The sequence below is a fragment of the Ursus maritimus genome, unplaced genomic scaffold, assembly GCF_017311325.1.
Source record: "Ursus maritimus isolate PB19 unplaced genomic scaffold, ASM1731132v1 scaffold_93, whole genome shotgun sequence".
Classification (NCBI taxonomy): Eukaryota; Metazoa; Chordata; class Mammalia; order Carnivora; family Ursidae; genus Ursus; species Ursus maritimus.
In genome coordinates, this window is record NW_024427141.1 from 60,185 (window position 1) to 71,702 (window position 11,518).

General features: G+C 36.5%; 1 protein-coding gene across 1 annotated transcript; it reads right to left on the minus strand.

The window, feature by feature from the left end:
- Window positions 1–6,388: 6,388 nt before the first annotated feature.
- Window positions 6,389–7,366, minus strand: LOC103681141 (olfactory receptor 4K15-like). The gene has a single exon (XM_008710658.2). It carries the CDS (start codon window positions 7,343–7,345, stop codon window positions 6,389–6,391), a length of 957 nt encoding a protein of 318 aa, XP_008708880.2. The 5' UTR covers window positions 7,346–7,366.
- Window positions 7,367–11,518: the final 4,152 nt, after the last annotated feature.

Genomic DNA, 11,518 nt, shown 5'->3' on the forward strand with positions numbered 1-11,518 from the left:
GAGGGAGAGAAATGAGAGTATAAAAAACCTGGAACAGCCAGAGGGATTTCTAGTCCAGGGCATTTCAAACTTTGATCCATGGAACCCTGGCAGTATTGTGCAATTGCCCCCACATATTCCTAAAGGGGAGTGGAGGCTCCAAATCTTAATCTAAATTGATTTAAGTAGGTGCCTTCTGCACATGTGGAAATGGAATTCAAGCAGGTTGAACTTTGGAATAAACCGATGCTAAAAACTATGTCTCGCAACTGAAAGTCCAACCCTTTCAAGCACAGTGGACAAATTTGTTCGCCAGCATCAGTATCAGGAAAAAACGTGCCCATTACAGTAGGTATATTTGGTAGACTTTGTTGACACTCATTAGGAGCTGCCCATATATTACTATATAGGTGAGCATTTTTGCTTAGAAGATTTCGGTGGATTTGAGAAATAAAAGAATAAATAGCAGATGTGGAATGTGAGTGACTTTTACCTCCACTATGTTTATGCAGAGAGTATTTTGGGGCCTTAAACAGAGTAAAACCTATTTATTCAACAGTATTTATTGCATGCCGACCATGTACCAGGAAATTTTCCAATCTTAATGGATACAGTGAATGAAACAAAACCCCTGCTCCCAGTGAAACTTTTATCAGGTGGTTGGGAGAAGCAGACGGTGAACAAAATAAGTCCACAGTATAACATGTTAGATAGTAATAAGTGCTATGGAGCAAAATATAAAGCAGGGAAGAGTGATAAATATCATTGAAGGTGTTGTGGCTGTAGACGTAGTTGTCAGAGAAGCCTTCACGGACATTAGTTTAAGAATAAAGACCTGAAGAAAGTGAAGAAGTAAGGCATACAGATATCAAAAGGAACAGAGTGTCTTCCAGGAGGGGGGGATATCAAATACAAAGAAGCCTGATATAGGTGCCTGGAATTTTCTAGAAACATCAACAAGTCCAGGTTGACTAAAGCAGGGTGAACAAAGATGAGAAATGTTTAAGATCAGAGAGATAAGAAGGACCAGAAATATTGGGGCTTACAGGTCATTGTAACAACTTCAGTTTCAGTGTGCGTGAAATGAAGCCTTTGGAAGGTCCTGAGCAGAGAAGTGACATGATATGACAGATTGTATTAGGATTACTTTAACTGCCATATTAGAATAGACTGAAAAGTATGGAAGCATAGAAACTTACTAGGAATGAGTGCTTGTAATAATCCAAGCAAATGATCATGACTTGGATCAGGTGGTAGCAGCAGAGGTTAGAGGTTGCAAGAAGTAGTCAGATTCTGAGAATATTTTGAAAATAGACTCTGTAAATTTGCTGACCTATAACAAGAGGTAAGAGACAGTGTGGGAGGATAATTCCAAAGCCTTTGGACTGATCAATTGGAAAGATGAAGGTTCCATTTACTGGGATGGATTTCTCCATGAACCGGGAGGAACAGGTGTTTGAGAGATTATCAGGAATTCAGTTTTAGACATATTAAATTTGAGACAGGTGATAGATGTCCAAGTGAGGCTGGATATTGAAGTCTGGAAATTGAAGGAGAGGTCCAGTTAAAAATGCAAAGCTATGTCTCATGACCATGTAGTTTTTAAAGCCTTGAGGTTAAATGAGCTGACGAGTGGAGAAAGACAGATGGTAGAGTCTCAAGGAATGAGCCCTGGGGTAATCTAAGAGGTCAGAGAAAGGAGGAAGAACCCCAAAAGAGATTCAGAACGCACCTCCAAAAATATATGAAGGAAGCCAGAAGAGCATCGTGTTCTAAAAGCCAAATGAACAGGGTTTCAGGAGGGAGAGTGTGATCAGCTGTATCAAAAATTGTACAACTGATCAAATGTAGGATGAGGATTGGGAAATGATCTCTGGATTGAGCAGTAAAGAGGTCACTAGTAACCTTGAAAGAAGCAATATGAGTAGATTATGGAGATAAAAGCCTTACTGGAGTGGGCACAAGAAAGAAAAAGAAGCGAACTATTGGTGACAGTATGAACAAGTGTTCAGAGGTTTCCCCATACATATCTTATGAACAAGGATTATGAGAAAAGGATCTAGAGCTAGAAGAAGAATTGAGGACAAAAGAATTTTGTTTTTTTCCTGTTTCTTTTTATTTAAAAAAATTAACTGTAAAAGGTTAAAAAAAAACACCAAAAAGGAAAGTAAAATTGATTACACAAAAGAGAGGGAGAAATAGTCGAAACCTTGAAGATATGAAAGAGAAAAGATGAATTTAAGAATATCATTTGGGTTTTTTTTTGTTTTGTTTTGTAACATGTAAGGATGTCGTAGTACATTGCGCTGATTTTTTCATCTTAGTTGGAACACCATAGAACACTTGCACTTCAAAATGCACAAGACAGGGAATGTTATGGAGATGCTGAAAAAAAAAATCTTTTATATGAAGGAAACATCAAATTATGGTGGCATAAAGAAAGACAAAAGAAGTTTTAAACACATGCCCAGATGTGTCATGATGTAATCAGTAATTGTACATTTTAAAATTTATTCTAGGAAACTACTCTAAGACTGGTTCTTCTATATGAGAAGTGTAATTAATTTAAAACTTATCATTGTCAGTGCCCTAAAGTAACTAAGTAGGTATTTAACATATATAATTTGAATTAAAATCTTCCATTTATTTGAAGAAAGTTGATAAGGAAAATATACTTCCATAGTCTGAGCGCTCCTTTGGACATTTGCTGTATAAATCATGGTCCTAACTTGTGTTTGACACACAGAATCCATTGAATATATTTTCAAGTTAATAAATGTAAAATACAGTATGAACAATTAATGGCTTTTCCATTATAGTTAAATCCTTACTTTTTCATCCTGTTCAGTTCTCAGAATGGGTAAATAATGTAATAAAAAACATACTATATTAGAATAGTACATCCACGGAAAATTAAATGTTTTTCTGGAAAAGAAAATCAGACCTCAATAGATTCCCATATTCTAGAAGTGAAGAAACTGAATAATATATGAAATCAAAATTCACAAATAGTTTCCTCTAATTATGCAATCCAAACTGAGCCACACTATGATTTTGTGCAACATATATTGACAGTTTTTTTCTGACACATTTTATAAGTCAAACGTGTTTATTGGAGTGTTGATATGGTTAACAAAAATGGAGCCCTCGATATACAACAGCAAAGGAATGGTTATTTAAATTATACTATAGGAATCCATTATCTGTTTTTGTTTGTATTTTTTTATTTATTATGTTCAGTTAGCCAACATTTGGTACATCATTAGTTTTTAGTGTTCAGTGATTCATTATTTGCATTTTTTACAACTCTGCAGGTAATGCTACATGGCAGCTACATGCTTACTATGCAACACTATTATGATACCATTGACTATATTCCCTATGCTGTATCTTGTCTTTCTGTGACTCACTCATTCTATAACTGGAAGCTTTTATCTCTCATTCCCCTTCAACTACTTTGCTCAAGCCCCACCCCCTGTCTCTGGCAACCATCAGTTTTTATATTTATAGGTCTGATTCTACTCTTTCTTTCTCTATTCATTTGTTTTTAGATTCCACAGAGAAGTGAAACTGTATGGTGTTTGTTTTTCTCTCTCCAACTTTTTTCACTTAGCGTTATACCCTCTAGCTCCGTCCGTGTTGTCACAAATGGCAAAAATGGCAAAAATCTCATATTTCTCTCTCTCTCTCTCTCTTTTTTTTTTTTTTGAGAGAGAGAGAGGACACACAGGGGTCGGGGGAGCAGCGAGAAAGGGAGAGAAAGAATCTTGAGCAGGCTCCACACACAGTGCAAGCCCAATGCAAGGCTCAGTCTCATGACCCTGAAATCATGACCTGAACTGAAATCAAGAGTGGGACACCTAACTGACTGAGCCACCCGGGTGCCCCAAATCTCATCTCTTTTATGGCTGAACAATATTCCATTATATATATGCAACATCTTCTTTATCCAATCATCTATCAATGGAAACTTGGGTTGCTTCTACATCTTGGCTATTTTAAATAATGCTGCAGTTAATGTAGGGGTGCGTATATCTTTTCAAATTAGTGGTTTTGTATTCTTTGGGTAAATACCCAGTAGTAGAATTATTGGATCATATAGTATTTCTATTTTTATGTTTTCAGGAACCTCCATATTGTTTTCCATAGTCCCTGAATTTACATTTCCACCAAGGTTTCTTTTTATCCACATCCTTGTCAACACTTGTCATTTCTTGTCTTTTTGATGTTTGTCGCTCTGACAGATGTAAGGTGATTTCTCATTGTGGTTTTGATTTTCATTTCCCTGATGATTAGTGATATTGAGCATCTTTTCATGTGTCTGTTGGCCATCTGTGTGTCTTCTTTAGTAAAATGTCTGTTCAGGTCCTCTGCCCATTTTTCAGATTGTTTGTTTTTTTTTGTTGTTGTTGTTGTTCTGTTTTTTTGTTTTTGTTTTTTTGGTGTTTGAGTTGTGTAAATCCTTTATATATTTTGGATATTAACATCTTATCAGATATATTAGGACTTTTAAATATTGGAGACAATGTTTATGATATAAGGTATGAAATACATCAATATAGTTATAATATAAAGCCTGGGTGACCACAGTTGACTCCAGTGTTACTGCAGAAATGAGGTGTCCTAGGCCAATTGCCACCTATCTCTGCTGCTGTTACCTAGCTGTATAGTCTGGGTGGGGACATGGCTCAGTGTTCCTGCTGCCTTTATCCCCTTGGCCTCCTCCACCTGTGCTGGTGAGCTGCCCCCTGCTGCTGATCATCTCAGCTGTACTTTTCTTATTCACAGTAAGAGTTATACTTCAGACTCTGAAAGACGGGGTTCTGAACTGTCATGCCCAGCTTCCTAGTCCAGGATTGAAGTTTTTTCTAAAACCAGTGGAATGCACATTCATTGGAATATGCATTCAGTGTATCTGATTCAAGTTCCTATGATGGGTTCATGGCTTACCTAATAATTTGTACAGGTTAGTATAATGATCTCATAGCCTGTCCTATTCTTTTTGAACAGAAAGTTTCAGTTTATAATGCATGTTGTTCCTGCTACTTTACGTGAAGCATGCAGACCTGGTATGGATGATCCTGATTTGGGTGTTTGTAAAAGAAACCTTGGTATTGTGAAAATGAGCAGAATAATTGGCTTAAGGCCTCAAGAAGAACTGAGGATAATCTCTGATTTAAAGGAAGAGCACAAGATAACTCTAATAACTGTTTCTCACTGTGGAGTTATAGACTTAAAATAGTTCTCACATTATGACCAAAAAAACAAAACAAACAAACAAAAACAAACAAACAAACAAAAAAACCTGCATGTGGCATATCTATAGCAGTCATTGATGTCCAGGTAATCTTTGATCATAATGGTGATACCAAGAAGGAAGCAACAGGACAAGAATAGGCTTGATGAATCACCCGACCTAAAATTCCAAGATGACTGTGACAGGTTCTTGGGACAAGTTATGTTCACAATCACAGTGACTGCGTAGCATAAGTAGCATACCTCCACAAAGTAAATGTTGTGCAGCCTTTTTTTGTATCAGCTGAACCCGACATTCTAGACTGAGACCATCTTGGAGGAAATTGGGATGGTACATAACACTGGGGTAACATCATAATGTGTTTCTGCATCATAATGTTCAGTGAGCTCCAAAGTAACTACCTTTGCATTTCTTTCCCTCCCTTTGGAGTAGTGTACAAACACCATTCAGGGCCCGGTAAATACCTGATGCAGAGCATGGATGATGGGAGTCTTGTTCTATTTTTAGGTGGTCTTATTGCCCGACGTCTAAAGCTTCATGTGTGTCATCTTTTGATGTCATCTTGGTTTTTACCGATAAAATGATAAAAGAATAAGTGGTACCAGACTAACATCAAGGGATATTATAAAGCTATAAAATATGTGTATGAAGCTTCTTAAGTTCTGTATGTGAGAAAGAAAAGATAAAGGTGGATTAGAAAGTATTACCTTTTTACATGCTAAATGGATTTTTTGATGGATCGCACAAACTTTTTGATGTTAAATGCGTGAAAACAGGAGTACTAATGGGATTGTTTTTACTACTGGAACTAAATCATAGATTACTTGCAGTATTTTAGACCATGAAAGAAACATTATTTTTTTTATCCAATATGGATATACAACTAAATTTTTATGAAATTAATTTCATAAAATTTAAATTATATAATAATTTTTGAAACATCTTGTTACTGGTTTTAGGTAGCAAATATAAGCAACTTCTTAGCTTAGGAACTGTATAATCATGTGAGGTTTCTTTACTTCAAATACATAACAAGGAATATACATTTATTATTTCAAACAAATAAGGTAACTTTTTAAAATGTTGGATCCACAAGAAAAAAGTAAGTCTATGTTTCCTGAAGTTTCTTCTTGTCTACTCGGTTCAACAAAGCTATCTTGTGAGAGACAGCTGGGAGAGCAGCCTGGAACTCACATACCTGGTCTTCAGTTTATGCATTGCTGATTTCACCTCTTTGTTTCTCAGTGTGTAGATAATGGGGTTCAATATAGGTGTAAAAACCGTAGAGAACACAGAGAGGACTTTATTCACTGGGAAGCTGCTGAAAGGCCAGGCATAAATGAAAATACAGGGCCCAAAAAAGAGAGTCACTACAGTGATGTGAGCAGTCAGAATGCTGCAGGCTTTGGCTATACCCACTGAGGAATGATGTTGTACAGTGATTAGGATAATGGTGTAGGAGATCAGCAAGAGTAAGAATGAAGTCACCCCCATGAGACCACTGTCCAAAAGCATCAAGACTTCAGGGACATAAGTATCTGTGCAGGCAAGTTTAATGACCAAGGTAAGATCACAGTAATAACTATCCACTATATTTGGGCCACAGAAAGGCAAGTTTATAATGAAAGCTAACTGGCTCAGGGAGTGCATGATCCCAATGACCCAAGAGCCTACCACCAGGCCTGTACACCTGCACAAGCTCATGATGGTTGTATAATGGAGAGGTTTGCATATGGCTACATACCTGTCATAAGCCATGGCTACAAGAAGTACCATCTCACCACCAGCAAAGACATGGAGCAAGAATATCTGGGCCATGCAGCCCTCAAAGGAGATGGTCTTAGATTCATGAAGGAAATCATGAATCATCTTGGGGGTTGCATAAGTGGCTAGAAACACATCAAGAACAGAAAGGTTACTAAGCATGATGTACATGGGTGTGTGCAGGGCAGGGTCAGAAATCACAGTGAGAACAATGAGGAGGTTGCCGAGCACAATGGTGATGTACAAGAAGTTAAACAACACAAAGAAGAAGTACTGGAGTTCCCAGGAACTAGAGAGTCCCGACAAGACAAACTCAGCCACCCTAGAATAATTTCCTTGATCCATGGCCTCAGGCTACAAGAGAAGTACCTACAAAAAGAACATTAATAGATTATTATTAAGAGCAAAAAAAGTGGACCACAAAACTGAAGAGTTCTTCTCAAGATTAATTTAAAATGATTTAGAGTTAGTCCTGTTAGGAAATGGTGTATCTGTAATTTTGACGAATATTTCTTCTCTCATTTGTCCGACCAATGAAGGAAAGCTCTGAGGTGCAGATGTAGCTCCTCAGCAACTCCATTTTATACATTTGTGGGTTAAATCTGATGGTAAATGACAGATTTATATTATGAAAACCACAATTAAGAGAAGAAGCTAAAGTATCCAGATTCTTGTACTATCTTCCTTGCCCTGCTGCTGTTCATTATCCACTTGGGATTGCTAACAAACAGCTTCAGTTCTTAGAGAATTCTCAAGAGACCGTGTTTACGTTGACTTACCTTTTCCCCTGTTTTCTACTGTGGTTCCTTTTGCCTCTGTCCTCTCTCTACTACTTGACCTCCAGAACTACACCATTAAAAGTGTTTATACATATTTTCTCTGAAGTTGTGATGGCTGTTTTGGCTTGAAGTCCCTTGAAGTGAACATTGTACTATATGAAGATAAGTAAACAGAGATGGCTAGTACATCAGAAGACAAATTGATAGATAAGGTAATAATAGCAATGAAATGCAAAGATCCCATTTAGTTAAGGTAGTTGAAAAGTAGGTCATTTGAAGGTCAACTGTAACATGTTATTTATCAATGAAGAAAGCTTCCAAAAGAAGAAATTATATCCAGGATATAGAATTTGTAGACTTTGATTAGGATTTCTCTTACTTCATGAAATAAGGTACATTCTTTGAAGAATATCTGGCCGCGCTATTCTTTCTCATTAGCCAAAAATTGAAATAATGAGCAATACACAGTAATAAATAACAGATAATAACAATAACAATTGAAATAGTAAACAACTTGCCATAGATTGTAAGGTAATTGATTCTCCTTATGTTCTGTCTGCAGTTTCTCTGGAAGAATGCAGAAAAAGCTTCCAAGGAGATAGATAAGGATTTTAGAATTCAATTTTAAAAATTGTGTTTAGAAACACAAGAATCTTTTAGTTGAAAGGAAGGCAGTTAGTTTATACTTTTTAAAGAAAGAACACTCTCACTTTTCATTTTCTGTGACAATTAGAAGTGGTGTCAGTCTTTGTAAAAAAACAGGAAAAAAGGATGATGTCTGTGAGAAAAACTAGTTTGTAAGTGTTTTTGCATGCGGTATGTAAGCATTAAACTTCTTACAACCATCTGGTGTGGAGGAGGTTGTTGTCCCCAGTTTTCGTGTAAGGAAATTGAGAGTTGGAAAGGTTAACTAATATGTTCAATAGTGTACAACCAGCAAATAACAATTTCAGAACCTCATCCCAGTTCTTCAAAGCTCTTTCCACAGCCCTTGACAGTAGAATCTCTAATGGAACCTAAAATAGACAAGTAGAATTATCAAGATTGGAAAATGAGAAATTAGTTTAAGTAGTTGATATAAAGCGCCATTAAATATTACTAAATGTACCATAAATGCACTTGATAATAATAGCCCTTTCTATTTACAAAGGTAGGAGGGTGATACATATTTTGTTTTCCAAAATGGTTAATGCTTTTTGTTTAAAGGGATAAATTCTAGTTTAAAATGTATTAGCCTGGAAAACTTTATTCCCTGGTAGTATTTGCTGACTGGGTTGTTGCTGTATGGTGCCGTACAAAGAGTCTCCCAAAAACAAGTGAAAAAGGAAAACAATCAAGTGAATGAATAATGAATACTCTGGCAGTGTAACTATAATGGAACCGCTCCAAAGGATATGTAGATCAATAGTTATCACTTAGAATGAGAAGGGGCTTCCTCCCTGGAGCATTCTCTTGTGGGGAAGGGAATTTATATTCAGAAGGATGAAGTATGGGTTTAAGAAAGGATTGGGAGTAAAACTATTCTTGACCATATCTTTTAACTTGGTTAGTCACCTATGAAGTGACAACTTTCTTTCAGTGAAAATGAATCAGACATAAAGGGGTGTGGGAAGCAGAAGAAAAATGCCAGAAATCTTCACAGAGAGTGACACTGCAACTTGTTCTGAATGCCAGTTTTGTCTGGGTGCTGGACTGGGCTGGGATGAACTATGATAAATATAAAATGATATTAGTATGCTCTTGTAGAGTCTTTTCTACTCAGCTTTTCAAAAGAAAAAAAAAACAACTTAGAAGCAAAAAAATAAAAGAACAAAAAACCCCCCCAAAAAACAAACAAAAAACCCCAGCTCAAATGTTACCAAAATTACAGAAATTGATCCTTAAACCATTTTCTATCACAGCCAAGTCAAATTGTATGTACCAGACTAATGTGGACATAAATATTTTGCAGTTGAGGCGAAAGAGTTTTCTCAAAGCTGCAAGTCCAAATACCATAAGCCATTGCTCTAAGTTTCTTTCTGTAGTTAAAGCAAATGGATGAAACAAATGGTTGACATAAAATAAACATACCTGATTCAGCTATCTGAAGATTTTTAAGGAAATTGAAGTAAGTGTTGGCTTCTTTCAAATCAAATTCTCTTATAAAAGAGCTACATCGGATGTATACATGCTTCTGAGCTGAGATATCATAACTATAGTAAATATTGACTTAGGCAAGCCTCAGCATTCTGTTTCACCCTTTGTCCATTTTATCGTTTCTCTACTTCACTCTAGACTGTGGATTGAACTGGGACTATGGGGGGATAGATGTGTCCCATGGAGATTTTTTTTGTCATTAGATACTCACTGACTTGTCAAACAGGGAAAATCGCTTAAGTTGGAGAGTCAAACTACTTTTACCTTTGTCTCAGCAACACCCCAAGCATTTCCCCTGTGTCTTACTTATTACTAATTACATGCACTATGTTTCTAATAGATTTAGGGAAATGTTGACATGCAGGGTTTCTGAAATACTTGAACAAGAATGGAATCTTCAGGGACACCTGGTTGGCTCAGTCAGTTGAGTGTCTGCCTTTGGATCAGGTCATGATCCCTAGGTCCCAAGGTCGAGTCCAGGGTTGTGCTCCTTGGTCAGTAGGGACACTGCTTCTCCCTCTGCTCCCCATGCTTGTGCAAGCTTGCGCTCTCTCTCTCTCTCTTTCTCTCTCTCCCCCATCTCTCTTACTCTGACAAATAAATAAATAAAATATTAAAAAAAAAAGAATTGAATCTTCAGTGATATTCTCCTACGTTAGTGGGGAAAAATGGAAAAATTCAGAGAACATCTAATCCCGCACAGTGGGGATGGATAATGAATTCCTCTTTTAATCTTAACTGTTAAATACCATTAATAGAGCATCCATTGTGGATATATTTGTGTTCCTAGCATATATTCTACTAAATTGTAATATGTTATATGAGAATATCATCCTGGATTTGATATGCTAATTTTATGTAGGATTTTTGCATATAGTTTTACAAGTGAAATTAGCCTGTAGTATTTTAGAGTTGTTTGTGCTACCACATCCAGTTTTGGTACTGAGACAATGATAGACTCATAAAATTAAGTTGGAGTACTCAGAAAAGTACTTTTTATATCCTAGTCATCTCTGTTCCTAGAAGAATTAGAAGACATTGTACACAAAGTTCAATGTGCCTAGTGACCTTATAGGGTTACTTATAATTGGCATTTTAGGATGTTTGGGTGTTTGTTACAGGCAGAATTAGATAGATACAGCCCTATAAAATGTATATGTCCTCCTCTGAATAAAATTTTATGAAAATCTGCACAATAAATTGAAATATGGAGATAATAGGGACAAAATTTAGTTCCCATGTACTAAACATAATACTTGAAATCTCTTCATGTTTTCAGTGTATCTGCCTTTTGGGAATATAATCAAGATATAATCTTTGGCTAGTGTCATATGCCTGTATTTTTTTTTTTAAATGGTATGCTGGAAAAGGACTGGCATTCTAGTTGTACCATAGTTAAATATCACTGTGTTAATTTCTGCAGCATGTTGTTTGTAGGAGGGAAGCTATAATGAGGATCATATCTTTCCATGAAACTGGTATTTGGTGCCATATGTAATTGTGGTTAATTGCTCTTCTACAAGCTGTAAAAGAAGACATTCTGTGACAGGTAAACGTCACAACTGGTTATCGTGAGTAAAACCATGAAGCCAACAGGGTCTTG